The sequence below is a fragment of the Aedes aegypti genome, chromosome 3 (genome assembly GCF_002204515.2).
Source record: "Aedes aegypti strain LVP_AGWG chromosome 3, AaegL5.0 Primary Assembly, whole genome shotgun sequence".
In the NCBI taxonomy this organism is placed as follows: Eukaryota; Metazoa; Arthropoda; class Insecta; order Diptera; family Culicidae; genus Aedes; species Aedes aegypti.
In genome coordinates, this window is record NC_035109.1 from 38,941,506 (window position 1) to 38,968,758 (window position 27,253).

At 36.9% G+C, this 27,253-nt stretch overlaps 1 protein-coding gene across 2 annotated transcripts in view; it reads left to right on the top strand.

The window, feature by feature from the left end:
• The window catches only part of LOC5580264 (nicotinamidase), a 255,502-nt gene that overhangs the window by 44,029 nt on the left and 184,220 nt on the right, over nucleotides 1–27,253 (top strand). For both annotated transcript variants that reach the window (XM_021855789.1, XM_021855788.1), the window contains exon 2: nucleotides 10,857–10,939. In XM_021855789.1, the coding sequence (XP_021711481.1) occupies nucleotides 10,857–10,939 (83 nt within the window). The remainder of the gene's footprint in view (nucleotides 1–10,856; nucleotides 10,940–27,253) is intronic.

A 27,253-nucleotide genomic window follows, 5' to 3' on the forward strand; every position in this document is an offset into this window, starting at 1 on the left:
TTTGCGAAGCCATTTTCTTGACCGCAACAGAAACAAAGGCACTATTAATCAATATTACAACTTCTGTGATTTTCGATCGAGTCGGGAAGATTTTCACGGGGTGGAGCTCTTAGAATAGACTGAGTACACGTTGAAAATCAAGAGGTCCGTATTGAACCATATCAAAAGGTCCGGATTGGACCAACACACATTTTGAGATTTTCAAACTCGTTGAGCACAAACGGTGCACAGACATATCAAAACCATATGGTCAGATGAAAGCATAGGCTAGGGTAATTCGATGATAAAATAACACAGAGAGATTGGAGAATTATTGTCGCTTATAGAAGCTTGGAAATAACGCCAGCCGACAGTACACCTGAGCACTTCAAAACAATAAACTAATATATAAAGCAAACGTAATAACTGAAAGGCGTCAAATTTATTGTGTTAGATCTAAGCCAAAAGGTGAGCAGAAAAACGGTACCCACGATCTTTACAGTAGCGCCAGTATTGTGAAATGCTTGATGGTCCGAATTAGAACAGGGTCCGAATTGGACCAGGTTCCCCTAACGATTTGAATATTTATTTTGCGGTAAAAAATGAAGCTGCCGGTAGAGGGGTTAAAGCAAGTAAAATTAAGATAGAAATAATGTAATTTTCCGTCACATTGAATTTTTTATTGCACGGATCACTAAAATTGTCACTCACATCGGAAGTAATTTTAAAAGAATGACGCATTTTTAAGTGCTAATGCTATCAAATATATGTCATTTCACAGTGAGTATTTTACTTAACATGAAATGTGCGTCATGTGCAATAATAGTCTTCACGTAGTACAAAAACTGAGGAACCACTCAACCATGGCGTAGAGTGGTTCACAGGAGTATAAGCATTGTGTGTCGATGAGAGCCAGCTGAAAGTGTTTCGTGAGTGTGGTTTGGTGCCTCCTGCTGCTAAATATTTGATCTCGTGATTAGCTTGGTTTAGCACGCAATCATGAACAAATTTGCAGCAATGATGAGTGGAGATGGTGTGTAATACGCAGTGGGTGGTGGGTTTCTGTGGAAGACACGGGCACAGACCATTGCAATAGTTCGCAACAATTTCACCTCCCGCGTGCTTTTCTGCATGCAAGGACGAAGTCGGTAAGGGAAGACGGGGTAATATGCGCCCCCAAGGAAAAACTCAAATTCAATCGTGAATTTCATTGACAATGTTACGCTGTGTTTAAAAGGAAGTTGCATAAATAAGCTCGCAATGACTAAAAACAGTCATTGGATTGAAGCAAATATATCTAAGAAATTAAATTTAGAAGAAATAATACTATGGATCAATGCACGAGTTCACTAATTTGACGTTTGAGCGGTGCCGAATTCACTCGTTGCCATGGTCACGTAAATAACACGGCACCGCTAAAACGTCAAATAGTGAACGCGTGCATAGATCCATAGTCAACGATTTTCATATCAACAGGGTGCAATGCGCCAACCAGTTCCAAACGGTTTTTGCGTAAAGCAACATCAAGCTATTGTTCAAATTTTTATGTATACAGCAGTTACTATACAGTTCTATGTCTTGTTAAAGTTTGGCTTCCAATTAATAGAGATATCGTATGAAATGATCGAACTCGACCAAAATACCTCGATAATGCAGATAATCGGGTGGCGCGTTTTACCCCAACGGCGCATTTAACCCCTAGTTCCCCTAGTTATTTTCGGTTGAATTGCGCGTGAATTGCAAAAATATGCGAAACTGCCTGGCAGCGCCTCTATTGAAGGACTCACTCAAATGTCGAAGCTTTCGCGCGCGCGTGCTGGCAGTGAAAGGTTTCATTTATTGCCTAGGAGTGAGCTGATTATGACGGTATGGCAACCATATTATGGGCTAGAGAACTAGCGGCGATATGCCAATCATGGCTGGGGCCGAACGTCGTTTAATTTTCGCGTGGAAATATTTGAGTTATTGTAATTTGTTCAGGGTTTTGGCGTCCTGCTCGTCATGCAGCTATTTTCTGTTGTAAAACTGAAAGTGCTTCATCGTGATTGAGAAAAATTGGTATTGTCAGAGGTTACTGCAAATATGTTGAGGAAATAGCAACAATAATTCACTTTTGTGTTATTTTGCGCCAGCTGTTCTGCACACAGAAATATCGGTGTATGAGTTCCAAGGTATCACAATTTATGATTCTTCAGCCGTTTGACGAACTGCTTTTGTAGCCTTTTTTGCCTTTGTTGCACTAACATTAGGTTCCTATTCTGCCATAAGAACTCCTTCGGAAAACCTCCCGTAGAATCTTTTAGACATTCCACCAGGAATTACATATGTATGCATGGGAACATCCAGCATTTGACGTAGAAATTCCCCTAAGAATATTTTTGAGAATATCATCTATATGGAAGAACCCCTCATATGTAAACTTTGTAAACCATTGATCTTTTTGAAGAACGGATATTTATTATTTTCGTCGAGACAATCCTTTAAATTTTCAGTGTTTTCTAGATTTGTATCTAAAATTTCTTTAAGAACTTTAGCTTTTCAAGCTTCTTGTTATGATAAGTTTCTATGTTCCGAACCACGAATTTTCAAGAGCACAAATCTAGAAAATCAGACACCCGTTTGTGCTCAAAATTTAACTCACTGGTCACTCGCCGGTGATTACCAATGAGCTAAATTTTCAACACAAATGGTTGTCTGGTTGTCTGGATTTGTGATCTTGAAATTTTGTGGTTCGGCTTTGTTGCATCTTCACCAGAAACTTATCATAAGAAGAAGCTCGAACAGCTAAAGTTCCTAAAGAAATTTTAGATAAAAATCTTCACCTTTTAGAGATTCTTTCAATTTTTTTTTCCATAAACCCTACCGACCATTTCTCAAGATATTGATTCATAAATTCTAGATAGATTCTTTCTAGATTTTTTTTTCATGAAATTTTGGTGATTTTAGAGATTTTACCAATAGTTCCTTTCAGAAATTTCTTTCATGATTTTTCTAGATATTTTCAGAAGTTCCTTAAGATAGTCATCCTAATATTCTCCAAGAATTTTTTTAAACTAAATTATTTTCGTGATTTAATCCAAGAATTCTATCTGATACTCTACCAGAAATTCTAATATTGTTCAAATGAATTCTTCAAAAACAATTTTTGAAATGCTTTCAGGGCTTTCTCCAAGATTTCCTTCAGAGATTTCTTTAACGAATATGATCATAATGTTTTATGCATTACTCAAGAAATGGTTTTTATACATTTTTCAAGGAATTACTTCATAGACTCCGTCAAAGATTTCTTCTCTTATTTCATGCAGAATTATTTGAAAATTGTACTTACTGTTTTTGCAAACTTTCACCAAGAATTCCTTCATTAATATACTCCAGAGCAGGGTATCTCAACCAGTGGTCCGCAGACCTCTAGGGGGGCGCGACAACCTTTTAGGGGGTCCGCGAAGCCATTGAGAAATAAGTGAAGATTTATGAATAAATGTAATACATCTCATACTAAGTAATTAGAGATAGGTAGACATGACAGTAACGAGACACGATAAAGAAACAGAACACACAATATCCACTGTTTGGTGCCGATCACTGTGTGTCACTACGTGTAACATTCGCTGACACACTCTCATTCTTTTTGTTACCAATTTTAAGCAAAACATAAATCTCTCGAATGGCTCGATATCGTTGTCGTCTTGAATGCTTTCTCGTCACGTACCATGAGAGAGAATGAATACCAACATTCATAGAGTTCTCCGAATGCGATGTCACGAACTGTTATGATTCATGAACTGTTACACTCTCTGAATATGGGTCGATCAGCTTATTCTGATCGAAATCCAAACTCTGGTTGGATCACGAAAAACTGAGTTCTTCTTCTTTCTTCTTTCTGGCGTTACGTCCCAACTGGGAAAAAGCCTGCTTCTCAGCTTAGTGTTCTTATGAGCACTTCCACAGTTATTAACTGAGAGCTTTCTATGCCAATTGACCATTTTTGCATTGGTATATCGTGTGGCAGGTACGAAGATACTCTATGCCCTGGGAAGTCGAGAGAGAAAAACTGAGTTATTAACGTTTAAAATCTTCCCCAATTTGTTACACGTACCAATCTCCGTAATCAAAAAGTGCACAAATCTTTACATTATCTATGACTATGATGAATTTCAAACGTTTTTTTTGTACTCCTGCCTAGTGACAAGTACTTATGTCTAACAAATCATTTTGAGATCTTTGAGAGGTTTCATAAGCATCCATTTTTGGGGGTCCGCAGGTTGTTTGTAGATCTTCAAAAGGGGCCGCAGCTTCAAAAAGCTTGAGAACCAATGCTCCAGATGTTTCAAACAGCTTGTTTTCATGAGCTGTTTTGCTAAGAATTCCCTTAACCCTGGAAAGTTGAGCAAATGTACAACCTGGAAAGATCCTTGACCGACTAGATTTAAACCTACACGGTAAAAAATAGGCACCATGCTATCAATAGTTCTGAACTTGGATTTGCACTACTGTTGAATCTTTACATAATCAAGGTAACAGCACTTGAATTCAACGTTGCATGTTTTGATTTGAAATGAAAAAAAAAGTTAAAATAAACATTTCCGCCTGACCCAGATTTGAACCACCAACCTTCGGAGTGCAAGTCCAGTGTCTTACCTCGACACTAACTCGCATCTGTTGAAACGGATTGAATTGATCTCAATCACTTTCTACAACGAGCTGTCAATGATTGCTCTCATACAAAAGACATGATGTTCAAAATCAACGACTTTTCACTTCAGAGTCTAGTTCTAGAGACAGTAGAGCAAATCCAAAGTAGAAACTCTTCGAATCATGGTGATTTGTGTTTTGAATTGAGTCAAGTGATCGATCTATTCAATCGAACGTGCTGATTTTTTACCGTGTATGCCTCTATGGTCCCACTAGAAACTCCTTCGGTGATTTTTTTTTCAGGATTTCGTCACAAGGTTTCTCTAAAAGTTTTTTCAGATGCTCATATTTGTTTTTTTTTTCTGAAATTCTTGATGAAATTTTTTAAAAGATTTTCTGTAGAATTTCGTAAAAGAATTCTTGAAAGGCTCTTAACAAAAATGCTTTAGAAATTTTGGCATGGCTTTCCATGGTTCAATCTTAGAAAATAGTTTTAATCAATATCTAATTTTTTTATAAATTTTAGTACCATATTCTTCTTGCAAATTACAGCGTTTCAAGGAGGAACTGCAGAATTTGTTCAGGCATTCTTCGGAGAGTTTCTCGCAGGAAGAGTCCAAGCAGTCCGACATGATATGTCTCAAAACATTACTCCTTCCCTGATGGTAGTTCTCCATGGATCGCTGAACTTGAATAACTGAACTTGTTTTTGAATTGGTTGAAGCAATCAATTTGTAGAGAAAAGAGATAGAAATCTGAAATTTTCTGAGTTTTCCTAACTTCTGAAAACGAACATTTTCGCGACCTCTAGGAGTGGCGTTACAAAAAAAGTGACACATTATGCACTAAGAGTCAAATATGACCCATGATTTTGAAACGCTCTCAAAAATCCATTTCTGAACCGATTTTCGTTCTCTTAGCCTCATATGAAATATATGGAACCCTTAAATGGAACTCTGGACATTTTTTTGTGAGTATGGCCTTTTTGGGTAAAGGAACAAGGGCACCTGGAACCTGTTTCAGTAGGAACTGGCACTTTTCATATTTAGATGTTCATACGCATGTGTGGTACGACGCGACGGTGCTAGTTTCATGGTGTTTTATTCCGATTTACAAGAGCACCTTGAATATCAGGAAATATTGCTTGAATAGTCTTTGGAGGAATATCTGGAGGAGTCTTTGAAGTAATCTCTGCAGTAATTCATGGAAAAGTTCCATGAGCAACCTTTGGAGATAATCCTGAAGAAATCTTAGTAAGGATTTTACCGGATGAATCTATGAAAGAATCATTGGGGGCATTTCGACAGGAATTTCTGGCAAATCGTTAGAGGAATCCCTGTAGAAATATCAGGCTTTGGAAAATTTAACGATCATTGATACACGAGCCATAATTTCATCCCATTTATCCGCCTGCATTCATACAACACGCATGACATGTATCGTTCGTGGAAGATAACGAGTCATGAACAAAAACAAGACAGACACACACCACCCACTGTTTGGCGCCGATCACTGTATGTCAACACTTGTAACCAGGGTTCTGAATTTTCGTATCAATGATGCGAAATCTACGATTTTTCGCACGTAAGGAGAATGCTTTTTTCGCTTCCTCACGTGAACATCTTTTATCGCTCACACTAATTTTCCCTGGAGCTACGATGGAGGATAACTGAAAATCACTCCACTCTGGAGATAATTAATTTTTCACTCTATCATATTTTCGCTCACCATTTTTTGTGTTGTGGTAGTCAGGTTTGAGATATATCTTTATGTTAAAACATTCAAAAAGATTTAAAATGTGAAAGTTATCAAAATTTCACATATGGCCAAAAGGGAACCACTATGGCCATAACTGGTACACTTTCCCTATATGTGCAATAAGATGCAATCAACAATTAAAAAAAATGGAGTGAAGATAGCATAACTTTAACTCAAATCTAGAGGGGACTGTGCGATCAAAAAATCCTTGAGGGGTGTCCATAGCCCACGTGGTCCTTTTTCAGAGTTTTAGAAACCTCTCCATATTGTGGGCTTTTTTCCATACAAAAATTTTAAAATTTGTATGGCTCGTGGTCTTTAGCCAGACAACCCTCCCCCCTTCCCCATAGATAACGTGGTTTATGGCGAATCCCTCAAGTAACTTGCATACAGTTTAATTTTTCTTGGAGGGAGGGGAGCAAGGCATAAAAACAGGAATTGGGGGATACTCAAAAAGCCCCCCACTTCCTATTTTTATGCCAATGACCTTACCTGTTTCAGAAGTTTCACTATGCTGGGTTGTGTTCTAGATTCGTTGGGTTTTAAGGGTCTCATTTAGTACCGTAGCGGTCGTAATACTGATCTAATATAGTGAGACTTTTATCATAGATCTAGCCTTTTATCGTTGATCTTCTGTGCAACATTACCAGGGAATTGCAGTAACAGGGTGTGTTGAGAATGTCAATTGAGTTTATTTTATTGAAATACCATTTACAAAGCATTGGATACGTTGTAGGTTTATGGAACCGGTACAGGTCTAGATGAAAACCTAATTGATCAGCTTTCACAGTATCTGAAATCCAGTAAGTGTTTCCTAAAAGCAAACAAACAAAATAGCAGCAAAATTGAGTAAAATCTTAAATAAACTAAATTAATAAGATTTCGCACTAAATTCTTCAAAACTTTCAATCGCTCACAACTGCCGTCTGACACTTTGCTAGCTTTTCAATCACACAATGAAACGATAACACTGTTCGACAAAAAAAGTCGATCTGAATGCACAGAGACCGGACACCCCGGGCTTGAAAGTATAAAAATAAACAAAAATAATGGCGTTTTCAGAATGTTCGTGTCTGTCCCAGGTCATTTTTTAAATATACTTGAACTTTTTGCATTTTTTATTTAAAAATCTAATCTAATCAATAAACCGACACAGTGTTTTATATTCAGAACAGCGGAATTCATGTGCCATATAATGTTTTCAACTTCAAATACAATATGAAGAGTTGTAATAAGATTTGCAGGGAGCTCTCCGCCCTTTTTTTGTACCCTCCCCATTTTTAAAGTATCGCAAATGATGGAATATTTGATATACAGGGGGTTGTCAAAATAACAAACACACAGGGACAGGCAAAAATTGGGCCATCTTTGGAATGCTGTAACTTTGACAAAGATTGACCGATTTCAATTCTTTAAGAAGTAATGGACGGGACAACTAATCTAGTTTTGAGGTGCATCCATGGAGTTGAACTATGACCACCGGATACCGGTGATAATCCGGATTTCCGGAAGCATGTCTTATGCAGTAAAATTATGACGTGTTTTAGCAAAGGTCTCGGCTAAAAAATCAAAATTTTACTACACATGAAGATAGAAGATCGAATTCTGAAGCGATCGGTGCGCCAAGTATTAAGATCGGTCCAGAAACAACCAAGACATGGCCATTTACCCGGAATCGGTGCCGGTAGTGGATCCGAATTGGGATCAAATAATTTTTTCACTCAAAATATGTCGCGCAATATTGTTTTCTCCCTAGCTTATCATAAAACACCCTATTATAAATTGAAAATGAGTCTTGTACAGATTTGGCCACTCATGGCGCCGCCAAGTACCCCGGGGGAACCTTGCATAGGGGACATTTCGATTTTGACACCAAAGCATATCATGCGACGGCTCATTCTTCATATCTTGTCGTAAATAAGGCAACTGTAGACTCAAAATGGATAGTTGACTACAGTGACTACTTCCGGGACCACCGGATGTCCCCGAGGGAACCTGTAATTAGGGACAATTGAAATTGAACTCCAATACATATCGTGCGACGGTTCATTTTTCATGCCTCGTGCTAAATAGGGCTATTGTAGACCTAAAATGGATAATTGACTACAGTGGCCACTTTTGGGACCACCGGAATTTCCCGGAGGAACCTGTCATTGGGGACATTTCTGTTTTTACACCAAAACATATCATGCGACGGCTCTTTCTTCATGCCTTGTCGTAAATAAAGTAACTGTAGACTCAAAATGGGAATTTAATTGAATTGGCCACTTTTGGGACCACCGGATGTCCCCTAGGGAACCTATGATTGGGGACAATTGGAATTGAGCTCCAATACTTATCGTGCAACGGCTCATTCTTCATGTCTAGTCATGAATAGGTCAACTTTAGACCGAAAATGGATATTTAACTAGAATGGCTACTTTGGGGTCCTCGTATAGTTCCCTAAGGAACCTACCATTGGGGACATTTCGATTTTTACACCAAAACATATCATGCGACAGTTTGTTCTTCATGTCTTGTCGTAAATAGGGCAACTGTTGACTCAATGTGTATATTTAAATATTGTGGCCACATTTGAGACCAACTGCGACGGTTCATTTTTCATGTCTCGTGCTAAATAGGGCTATTGTAGACCTTAACCCCTCTACCGGCAGCTTCATTTTTCACCGCAGGAAAAAAATTCGAATCGCGATAACTTTTTTGTTTCTCGGTATTTTTGCACCATTTTTTCACAAGTTCTCAAAAAACTCTTCTAGTTTGAGGATCCGTGTCGATATTGATCATTGGTCATCTGGAACCAGAGATATTTCGAAATTCCTTGGGGGACCGACGCTTAATCATAACCCACGTATATATCTTAGGCTACAGATTTTTTAACGTATTCAGATGTTCACTCTTTGGAACAATACATTAATGAGAGTATGTTGTGAAAATATGAAGCAATTTGGAGCAGCCGTCTTTGAGTAATGAGCATTTATGTTGCTGGTACCAAGCTGACCAAATAAAGATCTTGAAATCTTCAAAAAACCTCATATCGTAATTTTCAGATATCTCTAAGAATTCTTAACCAATTTGTATGATTTTTTTCAGAGTAGCTCCTTATTACATAGCATTGTATAGCGCACATTTTACTTTTTCGATAAGTTGACGTAAAACAAAATGGCCGCCTAAGACATTTTGTGTGGAAAATGTCGGTCCCCCAAGGAACATTGGAATATCTTTAAAACCTAAATAAGAATTAATAAGAAAAGTTTTTTGAGAACTTGTGAAAAAATGGTGCAAAAATACCGATAAACAAAAAAGTTATCGCGGTTTGAATTTTTTTCTTGCGGTAAAAAAAGAAGCTGCCGGTAGAGGGGTTAAGTGGATATTTGACTACAGTGGCCACTATCCATGTTCACGAAATGATATGAGCAAATCAAAACACTGCTGTATCGAAAAAAGAGGAGTGTGCGTTTTCCTACTCCTCAGTTTATTGATCAAAGCAACGCAATGCAAAGGATATTCTAAAGACTGATTCAGAGAAGAACTTATACATAAATCTCATTGGGTTCCAGTTAGCATAGTGAGATGAATTTTTATAAAACTATACGGCATTCTCACATAGTATTTGTCGATTTTCAAAAGACGCAATTCTGATGGGTTAATCTCACAGGATCCCGAGTAAGATTAACACAGAATCTTAGGAGGAGTTCCTGCATCGCCCTGAGCAGGATTCACAGATAATTTTATGACAATAATTTTTACCTAGAGCTTCTGTTAAACATATCAGAACATTAAATTTTCTCTTGAAGAGTTGTTTTAACTGTTAGTAAAAGTATGTTAATAAAAGTAAAAATTCAGTAAAAATCATGAACCATCCACGAAGATTAACTCTGTTTGCGAATGAGGGATGTTCAAGCTTCCTAAAAAGACAAAATGTATCATTCCACCCTAAACCGAACTGTACGGTAGTGTCCTCTCTATGTGAAACAGAGCATCACGGAACCGTCCCTCCGTTAACGTCGAACCACTGTGTTTATCCGGTCGCCATAGGAATCCAATCCGCGGTCGCCGAATGTTGGTTCAATAATCCCGCGCCGGTGTCGATCGAGTGGTTCTCGTTCCTGGTGGGTGGACGGCCAGCTGCTTCCCATCACATGAGCCATTTTGCATTCGCGGGGCAACCAGTGCAAGTCGCTCGGTCGGTGGTCGTGATCTGTCCCGGTCCTGGTCCGGCGGTCCTTGTTATCGGGCTAGGATTTTGATACTTCTTCTGCGGTTTCCGGTTCGGTTTCGGTGATCTCTCTAAACCAGTACCTATTCGAATGAAACTCTGTGTCCGAAACAAGTGACCGCGAAGCGTTGTCGATGTGATGTGATGTGATAACCGAGTTTATTCATTGTTCTGTTTTGCGTTTGATTTCTCTATTTCCGGTTGTGACTCTGTACGGACGACGGATTCTACGGCGGGATTTTCCTAAACCACCTTTTTCCTACGCCATCAGCCGTCGGATTTTTCCAACGAGGACTTTATGACGAACCCATCGCTGGCCATGGATGCCTGCTTCACTGCGTTCGACAAGGACGGGTAAGTACCTTCCTCATAGCTACCGTCAAACGGGGTAACTTTGATATTTTTTGAAGAAAATCTTAATGTTTAAGCATTTTGTTTAATCGTTTTTCATTCTATATTTTTAAAATAAGTATCGGTAATTTTGTTATCAATTGCAGTTGAAATATTGCATAATGATTCATTCGGAATGCAGTGCATTCAATGCATCAATAATGTTTCATATAATCGGAAGGTGTATTAGAAGATTATTATGGAGTGTAATGTTTGCATAGAACAACACATCCTTGAAATATGCATGCTTTTTTTTAAAGTAGGTATGTTTGTGAATCGTTAAAAACTAGCGTATCGCCTTAAATTTAAGCCTACAATTAGTAATTATTTAGAATATTGCAAAATAGTTGGGATCACGCGAGGATGATCGAATATAATCACAGTTTTAAAGTGTGGATGTATTCTGCACCATATTTAAACTAAATGAGGACAAACTACTATTTTGATCAATCACCTCCTGTCCCCCAGTTTCGGCCAGCTTGATTTGCTATAAGATATCTTTGTAATTTTTGCACTAGTATCTCAAATAAAATTTTAGGGTAAGAAAATTTTACTCCAAAAATTAAAAAAATGTGTTCAATTCGCCAACGCGAAAATAACAAATTATTATAAGAATGTAAGACTGGAAAATAAGGGTTGACTTCCATCTAATCCAGAGCATATTGATTTTTCCGCACAGTATGAATAATTTACGATTGTTCAATACAGTTGTGAAGAATCTTTTCGAAAAATGTCTTTTGTCATATAGTTTTACACAGAGGCGCGTCCACGTTCGAAACCATGGGTAGGACAAACATAAGCAAATATTTTGTGCACAGTTATGCTATGAAAAATTTTAGCCCTGGACTGGAAATTCAACGTTACCATATTTGAGGGGCTCAAACGCAAACGGGGTGCAAGTGAATAAAAAATAAAAGTGACAATTTGGTTGTTTTTGAGCTGAGGTTATTCTATCGTTTCCAAGCGTTCTTACGAAAGTTCTTACGAAGTTCTTCTGAAAAAACTTCAAAGCACATTTACTTAACACATTTAGGTTTTGTCACTGACATTTTTTGCTTCTGACCCCGTCATTTTTATGCCAGTTACAGGGCTGGTAGTGACTGAGTAAATTAAAAAAAGAAAATTGAAAACCTCTTGCCAGAAAAGTGAGATGATAAGAGACCTAAAAGGAATCAAACACGAACCAAGAAAACCAAAATGAATTCTAATATGTGCTTCTCTAAGATCAAAGACCTTTCTTTTTGAAATTCTTCGTGACATTATGACCAGTTTTACTGCATGAGTTTTTTTCACGATTTTTTCTTGGAATTTCATCAGAAATTTATTCAGGCATTTGTCCAAATGTTCAGATATTACCGTAAAACGGGGTAACTTTGATAGTTTTTTCGAAGAAAACTTGAATATTTATGCATGCTGTTTCAAAGAATTATAATTTATATTTTTAAAACAAGTACTGGCATCCTAACTATCGATTGCAGTTGACAGATTGCCAAAAGATTTATTCTGAATGGATATATAATTTTTCATATAATCGAAAGTCGGTTTTGTGCTTTGGGGTAACTTTGATAACCAATCGAACAAAATTGAATGCATTACGGAACATTTATAGGGCGTTGCATACCTCTAGGCGTTAAACGCTATATGGAAATTTCTTACTTAGATTACAAAAATGGCCCCAGTTTGTAAAAATGGTTTTCATTAAGAGATTTGAGACCGAATTAATGTTCTACTACAACTTGGCTGTCAAGAATAAGTGACGAACTCATTATGACTTCATCAAATAGTGGTCGTAGAACAGATTGTTTCAGAGCGTTTCAAAAAGGCTAAAATCTCACAAATTTTTAATATTTGCATATAAATCATCAAATGTACTTGGTTCCAACGAAAATAGCTTTGACATTAAGTGGCATACTAATACTCTTTACTTTTGTATTCGTTTTGCTTAGCTGATTAACAGAAACTTTGTTACACCCGATTCTATTTTTGCACGGATTTTTTTTACACGGCCGTGCAAAAAAAGTTTCCATACATTTTTTTCCGTCAAAACCTTATTTTTGCATGAAACGTCGAGAAATTGTGTTACTTTTTTTGAAATTTTGAACTGAAAACTTTTTTTGCACGGTACGCATCCCCCGTGCAAAAACAGAATCGGGTGTACCGTGATCCGGGGTAACATTGATCATTTTTTTAGTTTTTCTTAATTTTTTCATTTCACAATACAAATGTTACAAGTTTCATATTTTTAAAACAAGTACTGGCACCCACCGCTCCTAGCTATGTACTTTATTTTGTTATTCGAAAGATTTAAACATGTTTAAATAAATGTTTTAACCCTCTAATACCCAAATTTTTGTTTTCGATCTAAATATTATTTTTCGTTATCTAAAATCATTCTAAACACGGTTTGGGCAATGATTTATTTTTCTTCGTAAATTTCTGAATTTTGGTTTTTGATTTTTATTATTTTTATTTTTGAACATCCCTATCCTTTTAAATTTTTTCTTGAAGCCTCTTCTGGTTACTGATTTTTGACAATAATAAAAATTTGAGTTTTTACTATACTTTTAAAAATATGATTTTTTAAATTTTTTTCTGGAACATTTTTTATTTTCCGTGTAACTAACGGAAAAACAAATTTGAAATCATTTCAATACCATTAGGCTCTTCTTCTGTGATAAGTTGATCGTAGAAAAATATAAAAGGTACGATTTTTTATAATACACGTTAAATGAATCCCAGGCATTTGTAGGTTATATAAGAATACAATTTTTCAAACATTTTTTAATAATACAAATAAGTTTCAAAAATCATAAAAAACTTTTCTTATATGCGTGTTATGAGTCATGGTTTAAGCCAAAAATAAAATCATTTTAATTTCCGAGCTATGAAAAAATACACAAAATTCCAAAGTGTACCCCGTCTAAAGGCGGGGTTGGGTATTAGAGGGTTAAGTGATTTTTTGATTCAGCTGATATGGGGTAACATTGATCACCCAAGTAAACAACGTTCGCTAATATTGGAAATGTCGCTAGGCGGCATCCACAAATTACGCAACGCTCTTGGGGGAGGTGGGGGGGTAGTAGGCTCAAGCGTTACGGTTCATACAAAAATTTGAAATTTTTCATACAAAAAGCGTTACGGAGGGGGGGGGGGAAGGTGGTCAAAAATTTCCAATTTTAGCGTTACGTAATAAATCGATGCTGCCTTACTTACTAAAATCAGGGCCCCTGAAGCCGAATATGAAGACCAAACTCTAACAAGTCATTTACTTTTTGAGTTTCAAAATTAAAAACACCTTGAACCGCGTAATACGCCTAAAAGTAGGCAATTTCCTCAGGAAATTCTACTTCGTAATAGTATTTAGTTAATGTTGCCTAAATGAATAAACTTATGAAAGATTTGACAACGGAATCGTTTTCGGCGATGCCATTTTTAGTAAAACCCGCATTTTCCTTGATCACATCGTCTGCAGAACTCATGTGAGACATGAATTTTCGGTAGTGTCAGTGAAAATGATAGAAATCATTGTTTCAAAAAGTTGACAAATTTGCGCATGGACTAAACGCAGTTTTGGCAAAAATCTTAATTATCATTAGCTTATGAATATACGAAAGAGAGGCACCATTCATGGTTCGAAAATGTTTCATCAATAAATCTTTATTTGAACGTTTAACAAGATGAGTCATCCCGATCAATGTTACCCCGCTGATCAATGTTACCCCGGATTACGGTATTTCGTTTAGTATGTTGTGGGTCTCGCACTATCAAAGTTACCCGCATTATCAAAGTTACCCCGTTTTACTATACTCCGGAAATGTTTAAAGTAGTTCATATAGTTATTATTTTCCAAGGAATTTATTCACAAATTTTCCTAGGGAATTTCTCAAAGAATTTGGTTTAGGATATCTCAAGAATATAACCTAGTTTTACCCAAGGAGAACCACCGAAATGGATTTTTTTTTTCGAATGATTATTTCTAAAATCATCTGAATTGCTCGAAAAATTATTTGAGAAATTGTTCAAGAATGTCCGATTCATCGATTTCCCTGGGACATCCTCCAAGATTCCCAGTCAAAACGTTTTCTAAAATTCAATCAATAGCTTCCTCAGAAATTTCAAGTGATTTTCTTTAAAATTGTCTTTTGGGATTTATATGAGATTCCAACTAGGGATTTCTTTTAGGATACCTACAGCAATTTCTCCAATCCAAAGACTTCTTCCAAAATTACGACAGAAATTTCTTTAACATTTTTTTGAATTTTCTCTAGTATGTCTTGCCTTTTTTCTGTAATGCTTCTAGAAATAGCTCCAGGGAAATGCAAAGGATTTTTTTTAATGAAACCGTGACGTATTTCAGAAAAAAAATTAGAGTAACCCCTGACAAAACTAGTATGAGTTTTGAAGTCACCTTTAATGAACAAGGAACTATGAAATAACTCCTGGAATCTTGAGGGAGTTTTAAAAGATTTCGTAGATAATTTGCTAATAAAATCTAGAATAAAAATCAATTGAATATCGGGATAGTATTCCGCATAATTTTCTAAAGAAATTTCTCAAAAAACATTTGACAGAATGTCTCTAGAAATTTGTGACCGAATTATTATTGTAAAAAAATCAGTACAGACTGGTGTGATAACTTTTCAAGAAATATTTGGTAAAACGGCAAGAGTAATATTTGGAGGAAATGCAGGAAAATACCTAGAAAAAAAAATTGTTCGAAGAACCCTCAAGGAATTTTGGATTTTTTGAGGAAACGTGGATGAATTCCAAGTAGCCGTAGCGGTAAACGTGCAGCTATTCAGCAAGACCAAGCTGAGGGTCGTGGGTTCGAATCCCATCGGTCGAGGATCTTTTCGGGTTGGAAATTTTCTCGACTTCCCAGGGCATAGAGTATCTTCGTACCTGCCACACGATATACGCATGCAAAAATGGTCATTGGCATAGTAAGCTCTCAGTTAATAACTGTGGAAGTGCTCATAAGAACACTAAGCTGAGAAGCAGGCTCTGTCCCAGTGGGGACGTAACGCCAGAAAAGAAGAAGAAGTGGATGAATTCTTAAAGGAATCCACATGAACAGGTGGAGTAATTCTTGCAGGGTTTCTTGGAAAAAAAAAACCCTTGAGCTATTTTGTACAAACACTCTGGAATAAACTTTGTGGATTTCATCGGAAAAAATCTGTAGAAATCTTTGGAAAATCTCCTAGAATAACCACTGGGGTGCACCCAAGTGACTAATCGTAAAAGCTTTCAGAAATAACTGAAGATGCTTGAAATACGTTTTATCGCGCGGAAACTCTATCAAATATTTCGCTGGCATTTCTTAAAAAAATCTTCAGAAAGGTCGTCATAATCTGCTCTAAATATTTTTATCAGTAAAAATTTGATCAAATTATTTTCCAGGAAATAACTTAGAACTACTTCCAAATAATTGGATGTTCCAGAAGCTTCTCAAGAATTACTTCCTGGAATGCTAACAGCAATTTTTCCCAGAAAATATACAGGGTTCGACGTACATATTTTTAAGAAACCATAAGTTGATTCATTCAGAAATTCCATGGAGGATTACTCTATTTGTTTTTTTAACGGTTAAAGAAGTTTCTTGTAGTAATTATTACAGTTAGTTACCCAGGATTTTCGATATAGATATTCTCAATCGTTCTTCAAACGAACCAGAACTTATAGTGCTCTATATCATAAGACCATAAGAACCATAAGAATAAGTAGGACATTGCATTGGCTAAGGACGTAATCTGGTGAGACACAATTAATAACTCGGTAACGAAGCATTTCCGGCATTTGGTGTCTTCGGCAAAGTTTTTTGTAACAACGAAGACCATCTACTGACATAATCGGATAGTTCGTAAATCGTCCGCATAGGTGACGCCCCAATCTAATTTTTTACTGTGACGTTCTAGAAAATTAGCATGTTCGGCAAAGTTGTTCATTTAGATAAAATAAACAACTCTCTCGAAGACGTCAAAATTCCACAGCTCACTGTTTACGAGTTATTGGCAAAATAAGACCAAATTAGTGAAAAAACGATTTTTAAAATAATAAAACGAAGCCAAACTATGACTTTTTAAGTGCACAAGACTGGAGAATCTGGCAACAGTTCGCGTTGAAAATCAATCAAATTGCTTGCCTGCTGGTGGTGACCAATGGGATAAATTTTCAACGCGGAGTGCTGTTTGGTTCTCGAGTCTTGTGCTCTTGAAAATTTGACGTGTGGCTTCGTTTTCGTTTTTTTTTATCACCTTAAGCCTTTTTTTTAGCGTGACTAAGTAATGATCGCACACTCCTAGGCATACTCGGATCATTTTGATGAACATTTTAGCTTGACAGCAGCATGGCTGCTTGTTGATATCCAGTTCGCACCTCCCAGGGTACATACACTACCCGCCATAAGTATGGAATCGCATCATCTAGTATTGCAACACCTCAATTGAATATTGCAGCACCCCAAAAAGTTTAGCATCACCCGTAAGCTATTACACTAATGACGCAATATCTTGGAAACCTTACTTTGTAGAAAGCTGCGATCTTCAGCAAAGTTGTTCAGAAGCCTTACGGCGTTCATCAGCTGACATTTTGATTGCGCCATTTTGCCGCTACGTGGCGCTAGTGTGCATGTAAATTGGTCATATTTTAGACGGCTCTAGCTCATGAACCTGGCCACTTAGAATGTTCGTGTCTTCAGCAAAGTTGTTCAGAAGCTTAAAAGCAATCTGAGGCAGCACTGATTGGTTAGCAATTTAGCCGCTACGTGGCGCTAGTGTGCATGTCATTTGATCATATTCTAGCAGGCTCTAGCTCATGAACCTGACAACTTAGAATGTTCGTGTTTTCAGCAAAGTTGGTCAGAAGCTTAAAAGCAATGTGAGGCAGCACTGATTGGTTAGCAATTTTGCCACTACGTGGCGCTAGTGTGCATGTGAATTGGTCATATTTTAGACGGCTCTAGCTCATGAACCTGACCACTTAGAATGTTCGTGTCTTCAGCAGAATATTATCATTAGAGTAATCGGACTCCTCGTATTTCCCACAGGAATTCCACTCGAGATATCATTCATAATCCTCCAGATATTTCTACAAAGTGTTTCTCCAATTATTCCTGAAATTATTCTATAAATCGTTCCTGGCTGTACCTCGAATTTCTCCAGAGATTCCTCAACAAAATTAAAAGGTGTTTTCTAGAGGTGATTCTAAAAATTCTTCCATAAAAACTCAATTTAATATGTCAAATATTAAACGAGTTATGTACAGCGTATCATAAAACTGTGTTTCGTTACTTAGCAACTTGGCAACTCGCTAGTTAAATCATTCTTAAAATTAGAAAAAAACGGGATTCATACAGCCGAGTTTATGACAAAAAAAACACGTCTGTAGGTTCATTCATGAATTCCTCCAAGAATTTCTCCCAATACTATTTCAAAAAATAATCTATGGATTCCTGTTGAAACTTTTCTTTCAAAAATTTCCAAACAATAATTTCATAAATTGTTCCAGAAACATACTGGGTACACCGAAAGGGTTTTGCGTCTAAATTAAAATTGATTTTTGCTTGAACTTGAACTCGACCACAAACTTCACTCAAAATTCTAATAGAATATTTTTATTTTTCAAGTAATTACTCCAATAATTATCTTCTTTTAGTCCTTGTTGAATTCATTCCATTTTTATCTTCAGTATGTCTCGAGATAAACTTCAAAATTTGCTCACGAGATTTTAAGGAACTTGACTAGGAATTTCACCAAAATCATTTTGAAGCATTAAATCATCCCTTAGGTATAGGAATAATTTATTAGATTTATTCACAACTTCATGTGATGAAATTTATGAATACTTCTGCACTAAAAACCCAGCAAAAAAATCCATGAAAATTAAAGAAAATTTCTTGGTTTTCATACAGTAAGAAATATTTTTACACACATTCCATTTCCAAACATTGAGTTTTAAAACAATATTTAGGAAAAATTATGTGAAAACTCCGTATGAAACATTCTTTGAATTATACTAAAATGAATTCCAAGAAGAGCTTCGAGGCAATTATTTATTCTATTTCGAAGGAGTTTCTAAATCAAGAGGAATTTCAATATGAACCTCTGTAGGAATTTCTGTGTTCTGTGAGAAATTTTTAGATAATTCATCGATCATGTATAACTAGGAACTCAGGTTGATTCCATTTGTTTTACTGGACAAAGCAAAATTGGCGTTGTGGTCCCACGAATCGAATCTTTGGAATTTTTCCAATAGGTAAATCTGCAAGACTTTAAATAGACCCGTCACTCAACATTGAAATAAGACGCGTTTAGGACTTTACTTAGCTTACTATGAAAAAAAAAAAAATACGGTGGGTATTTTGTATAGTTTTATGTTTCATGCAATGTATAATGATCGTTTTGTCGTGAAAATCGTGAATGAAATATTAAGAATCGATCTCCTCAAGCCCAATGGTCATCGACCCCTTAGGGACCGTTCAAATATTACGTAACGCAACAGGGGAGGGAGAGGGTCTTACATAGTGTTACGGTTCAAAGAAAAATTTAAAATTTTCTATACAAAAGTTGTTACGTGGGGGTGAAAGGGGGTCTAAAATTGACAAATTTTGGCTTACGTAATTTTTTAATGAACTCTTAAAAGTCCATGCAAGTTCTTGACGCGGTTCATAAGCAATCATTAACACGTCGAAATTTGAAAAACAGGAACATAATAAAATTACCCGATTTTGTCAGGTTCCCCATTTTGTCAGCCTAAAATTCATCGAGGGGCTGACAAAATCGGGTCCTCACTGTATTATATTCCACAATGTTTTGAATTTTGACTAAGTAAACAGGTTCTTAGAAAATGCCTTCTTCTAAATATTTGCTGAAGATACGAACATTCTAGGTGGTCAAGATCATGTGCTAGAGCCCGCGCAAATATAACCAAATCTACCTGCACATCTGAGAGAGAGAGGAGACAGATGGCTTAGATTGCGAGTTCCCAAAAGACAAGGAAACCTGTCATAAACTGACACTGGAAAACCACACATTTGAAGAGCAAAGCGTAAAATACCGTCAGAATTTAGGTAAAGGTAATTAAACTTTCTAGGTGTTTTTCGATGACTGCACATTTTGAAAAGTTGAATACTTAAATATAGTCGTGTGTTGGCAAACTGCTATTGATATTTTTATTCATACCTTTTTCACAGTGAACAACAATGAGTGAATGATTTTGACCAAAATAAGATCATTAGATCGTTGTGTACAACCCAAGAACTAAAGAAAGAAGTCTAAGAAGGCAAGAAAACATGCCAACTGTAAGTGAGCTGTCTCCTCTCTCAGCTGTACGCTAGCACCACATAGCGGCAAAATTGCTAACCAAACAGTGCTGCCTCACATTGCTTTTAAGCTTCTGAACAACTTTGCTGAAGACACGAACATTCTAAGTGGTCAGGTTCATGAGCCAGAGCCGTCTAAAATATGACCAATTTACATGCACACTAGCACCACGTAGCGGCAAAAGTGCTGCCTCACATTGCTTTTAAGCTTCTGACCAACTTTGCTGAAAACACGAACATTCTAAGTTGTCAGGTTCATGAGCTAGAGCCTGCTAGAATATGATCAAATGACATGCACACTAGCGCCACGTAGCGGCAAAATTGCTAACCAATCAGTGCTGCCTCAGATTGCTTTTAAGCTTCTGACCAACTTTGCTGAAGACACGAACATTCTAAGTTGTCAGGTTCATGAGCTAGAGCCGTCTAAAATATGACCAATTTACATGCACACTAGCGCCACGTAGCGGCAAAATTGCTAACCAATCAGTGCTGTTTCACATTACTTTTAAGCTTCTGAACAACTTTGCTGAAGACACGAACATTCTAAGTGGTCAGGTTTATGAGCCAGAGCCGTCTAAAATATGACCAATTTACATGCACACTAGCGCCACGTAGCGGCAAAATTGCTAACCAATCAGTGCTGCCTCAGATTGTTTTTAAGCTTCTGAACAACTTTGCTGAAGACACGAACATTCTAAGTAATCAGGTTCATGAGTTAGAGCCGTCTAAAATATGACCAAATTACATGCACACTAGCGCCACGTAGCGGCAAAATGGCGCAATCAAAATGTCAGCTGATGAACGCCGTAAGGCTTCTGAACAACTTTGCTGAAGACCGCAGCTTTCTAGAAAGTAAGGTTTCCAAGATATTGCGTCATTAGTGTAATAGCTTACGGGTGATGCTAAACTTTTTGGGGGGTGCTGCAATATTCATTTGAGGTGTTGCAATACTAGATGATGCGATTCCATACTTATGGCGGGTAGTGTATATGTTTTTCTTCAATGATTCAAATGGCTCATCATGGCTCAAGGTGAGTAATTTATTTTGGGAATGTGTTACTCTTAGTACAAAAAATCAAATTATAAGGCATATTCCTGTCGATATATCTAAATACCAAAGAGCGCACGACCTTGTAGATTTGTTTTTAAGCGGAAAAAGCGTCGATCGATGCTTGGATATTTTGAAACAGAGGATTCTGAATCCTGAAAGGAAGTAATCTGGAGATCCCTTCGGCATTGAGAACTATTAGGCTGTTTAAGCTTAAATTTGCATATAAATTCCGGTGATTTCCCTAAATGGGAACCTTCCAAAAACTGTAACAGACGAATATCCAGATGAAATCCTAAGCCTGGTTGTACTGTATGCAGATTCAAAAATTTCATGAAATAATTCAATATATTTTTTTACGCTTTTTTTAAATTATACTTAAATATTTACCATGAAAATTTTAACAACGTAATGAAAAGAAAACCGTAGGAAAATGAAAACAAATCTTAAAAACACCAAAATAAAGCTCTTTGAAATTTTGACAACCTTTTCTCCAAATTGTGTTCTAAGTTGCCAGAGAATTTGAGCTTGCGATTTTGCGCTTGCGCTTTTAGAGATATTAAGGTTCAAAAGTTTTAATTTCACGGTTTTGCATTTATCAAAAACATTGATTAATTCGTCACTACAAGTTTCGACCCCCGTCAATTTGAACGGTAGCTCATGCAAACCTCCGGGGTACATTTTCAATTTGAACATTTAGTCACCCTTATTCATGTTTAACATAACAAATTGAAATAAACTTATCCATACCTTTGTTTTCGTAATTACAAAAAGATACTTTGAAATTTTCAATACTATGAGTGTCGATGATTTTTCAAGTACTGTAACACTTTTAAAACTATATGATGTTTTTATGTGAATCCTCCCTACAAAAAGAAGTCTCCTCCTGAGATTATCACGGAGACGCAGAGGTATAATTGGTCTCTAATAATAATGGAAATCACAAACATTCCTTTCTTCTACTAACGACCATAACATGAAAACACCACACTCTGTTTTTGTATTTACAAAATCTTTGAATGGTTCTTCACCATAGGTGTCGATGTATTTTATATTTAATCGTCTTCTATGTCAATAGATGACTTTTTCAATTGAGGCTACATGAATCGCATCACTTGCCAAGGTGAATCCAGATTGTGTAGTTTTTGAATCCTTCCCACCAGCAAAAACTCCTTCCCGTGACAACCATAAAGATTCAGAGGTATACTTGGTCTTTAGTAACAATGGATGTCACACTAACATTCCTTGGGGCCTTCCTTAGCCGAGTGGTTAGAGTCCGCGGCTACAAGGCAACGCCATGCTGAAGGTGTCTGGGTTCGATTCCCGGTCGGTCCAGAATCTTTTCGTAAAGGAAATTTCCTTGACTTCCCTGGGCATAGAGTATCATCGTACCTGCCATACGATATACGAATGCGAAAATGGCAACTTCGGCAAAGAAAGCTCTCAGTTAATAACTGTGGAAGAGCTCATAAGAACACTAAGATGAGAAGCATAGTGCATATCATACTATTAATATGAGGCATGTATGTTGTATAATCGTACTTTATTACCACGCAGGGCGAATTAAAGTGCTATTTGATTACGTGCGTTGAGACCGAATTGAAGTTCTACTATAAATAGGCTGTCAAGGATAAGTGACAAATTCTTTAAAACGTCATTAAATAATGATCGTAGAACATATTGTTTGTAAAAGTTTAAAAATTAATTAAATCTCATCGACTTTTAATATTCGAATACCCAAGCAGTATCTGCTGCAAACTAATTTCAAATTTTGTTGTTAATAACTTGTTGATATCAGTTTTTGATAACCTTCTCTGGATTTGAATCTAACTTCACAATTTAATATTCGTAAATCCAAATTTAAAATCTATTTGTTCATTAGAACTTAGTAAATATATTAAATAATAGTTACAGTGAAACCCGCATGAGTCGATGTTTCATGACATGATATAGACTCATCGAACTGTACTAAAACATACTTTCTTGTTGACTATGATGGCTTCATAAACAGCTGTCTAAAGGTGATCTGTTCCATAACTCGGTATTTCAATGAGTCGATGGGTTTCTAATCTAAATGTATTATGCATTAGTCTTGGCAATAGAATACAACGATTTGTGTCTAAAATTATTATTTGTAGATATTCTATGTAACTCATTACAGCGGGTATTCGCTGGTTGGAACACGACTGCCTTCCATCTAGCGAATCGGACCCGTTAGTTGGAACGACTGACAGCTGGTGAAAATGCTCCACACTAACGCATCTGGAGAGCAAATCGTCACGAAACGCACATATACATACGCATCTGTTCTATATATGGAGACTTCAATGCGACGGTACTCAGACGTCAAAGTCAGTTTGACATTTTCTAGTGACATTTGAGTGCTTTTTAGTTGGAATATTTTCCAACCAGCGAACATCCAACAATCGAGTCATTCCATGTAGCGGACCCCCAACGAGCGAATCCCCACTGTAGTACTACACCAGGGAGGGAGCTCCTGATTCATTTTAAAAATTTTATGTTGAATCCTCTGCAGAGCTTTCTTCCAGGTAGCAGCTAGTCCATACTAGTACAGCATGGCTGGCCTGAAAATTTGTTTGAAGATCAAAAGCTTGTTCTTAAGGCAATGTTTTGATTTTCAGTTAATAAGTGGATAAAGACATTTTACATATTTGTTACATTTGGCTTGAATGCCCTCAATGTTATTTTTTTAAGTTCTTTTATCTAGCATGAACCCAGATACTAAGGGATGGTAAACAAATTATGTCACGCTAAATTTCAACTTTCTTGACCCCATCCCCCATGTATGAGTCCATCAAAATTTTTGTAAGACTTGTCACACTTGGCTTGACCCCCTTCCCCCCCTCGGAGCGTGACGTAATTTGTGCATGACCCCTTAACTTCGTCTGGCAAATTTATTGGACCCTCTCATCGTGACAATATGTCTACATGAAGGAAACAAAGTGCTTTTGATTTATGTGAAAAAAAAAACTATAAGTTGAGTTTTGGAAGCATTAGGAGAAATCTTCCATTTTTTGCAAGTATGAAAAAAAAAACTATCCAAACTTTTTTGCCATCTACTACAGATGACAGGCAGGCTTCGTCTTTTTGCGGAGAGGCCTCACTATGGGCTAGCAGGTGGCCAATAATCGAAAAAACGACTTGTTCTTATAGGTTTTTCTTGTTCATCATTCCATTGTAAACACTTCTATAAGGATATATCTGGTATATCAGGGCAAGATCTTTTATAGATTAATTGATACAGTAAGTCAAAGTTAGAGTTATTAGGAAAATAAAGAATTCAGTGCAAACACAAGATACACATTGGGCGGTATGAATAGAAAGCGTTGAAGTTGACTACGTGTAGCATCTACTCAAAAACAAAATCCACAAAGTTTGCTACACTTTTGATATGAATACAAAACCTTTCGAAATTGTAGTACCTATGACTTTCGAACATGAACAGTGACTGATGCTGCACATTGAGATGATTCCATTCAGAGTGCAGAGTGATGCTGCACGTAAAGAAAATTCCATTCAGAGTGACACATAAAATCATTAAAATCATGCATACACTGAAACAAGCGTTGAAGTATTGAGAACCATGAACAAGTTTTTAAATTTACTATTCCAATCACGATTGAGCTATCAAGAACGCTTTTTATTTGCGTTTTGGTCCCTCTCAATCCAACCGCATCGATAGCCGAGCGGTAAGCGTTCGCGCTTGACAATCGCAAGATCCTCGGTTCGAATCTGGCTTGCTGCAAGTTTTTAACCATGATATAGTAATTTTTACTGTCGAAATGGTACCATGGTAAAATTGAATGCACAAAATGTTTGAAATAAATGCAAATTTAGTCTGCACAAAGCAAGTGACGTTGTGTTTTTAATTCAACCCTCTAATATAGTATTTTCAACTGCAACGCTGTTCTCAGTGTATGAATACCGGGTACCCCCGTTGGTTTGACCACATTTAATCTGAACACTTTTTAATCTGTACCCCGCTAATTTGCACATCGTTCAGATTAAAAATGGTTCAAACGTCATTTAGCTCATGGATCGGAGTTGAAGTGAGATGGAACGCTGTGGAGTGGAACGCAGAATCAAAACAAAACAGCGAAAGAGGTAACCAGAAACACGTTTCTAGGGTGACTAGATGTTCAAATTAAAAATGAACCCCGATGGTTTGCATGAGGTACCGTTCAAATTAGCGGGGGTGTACGGTATTACTACATTCCCGCTATGCATCAGGTAATCGATCATGAACAAAAATTCATATAGGTTATGTAACTTTACACGATTCGAAGTGTAAATTTGCGATAACAATTCTCTTTATGTGCATGTGAGTTTTATAATGATTTGACAACAAGGATTATTTCTGAGAATTTTGAAATTTATGCTAGAAATCAGTATCCCATGAAGGAATCTTGAGATTACAGCAATTGTGGAATTATGAAGTTCCCAACATTTCCAAGATTCCAGAACTGAGAATTTGATGAAATAGCGGTAGGATTTTGAGCTTCCTCTGTGAATTTAAAAAAAAACGCTTGTTGAACTCCGATGATGGATATGGGATTCTTAGTATTTCTATGGTATTGTCGTTATTCCGATAGGTTTCCCTGGAATTCTTCGAAATAAAAATTAATTCTCTCTCTTTTACATTTTTACATTTAGACATTCAAAGGTTTATACTTTAATTAAAGATTTTCTCTGAAATCCCAAAGAAACTGGAAATCAAAGGTATCTAAAGTTTACAAGAATTCCAAAGATTCGCCCAGAGTTTGCAAAAATCTCACTGAAGTCACAGAGATTCTTACAGAAATGCTGTCTTGAAGATACCCGAATAATTTCAAAAGATTAATAACCAGATCAAATATCCCAAAAGAATCCCAGAATGGCTTCCTGAATCGCAGAATTGTTATTGCAATTCTAGAATGCCTAACGAAATCCCATAATTACTACAGGGATTCCAGAATTCCAAAGGAAATCAGAGAATCTGGGATGTCAGAATTCTTACGTAAAGTTAGGAATTACTTTATAATAAGCTGGAATCCATCCGACATCCGAGAATTCCTAAGAAACAACATCTTCTTCTTCTTGGCATTAACGTCCCCACTGGGACAGAGCCGGCTACTCAGCGTAGTGTTCTTATTTCACTTCCACAGTTATTAACTGAGAGCTTCCTTTGCCTAAAATGCCATTTTCGCATTCGTACATCGTGTGGCAGGTACGATGATACTATATGCACAGCGAAGTCAAGGAAATTTCCTTTTCGAAAAGATCCTGGACCGACCGCCCAACTAACATTTAGTGCAAATGTAAACATTCTCTAGGCCCTCTTTATACGGCTTAATGCTGAGTAAAGGCGCTGTACATACGAACGAAAGCTTCTATGCGATCCTTTTACCAACAAATCTGGCGAATCTACTCAGCTACTTTTAAGCTGTGTTGGCAGCTCTTATTCATACCGATCATTGCTCTATCTCGACAGTTATACGACAAGTAGCTGCGTAACATCTTGGGAAGGCGCTTTCTCAACCATTTCGCAACTGTTGAATAATTATTATACAGCTTCGCTGTATTATCGATTAAATATTATTTTCAAGCTGTTTCACAACTTCCGGAATTCATATCATAAGTATCTGAATTTGATGTTCCCAACGTTATCTGCCACCGCTTGAAATCGAACTCACGATCTCTGCATCCACAAGTCTCGACGCTGTCCTTGTTGCCACCACAGTCTATATCGAAAGGCAAAGAAAACACACCGTTTTGTTCTACATCGAAAACGGTTCACACAATATTTTATAATGATCGTAAATATGCCATAGCCGCGCTTACACCACTTCATCAGGCTGTAAAAGGGTGCGAAACGTCAAACGCAATGTTCACATCCAACAAGCTGAGTAGA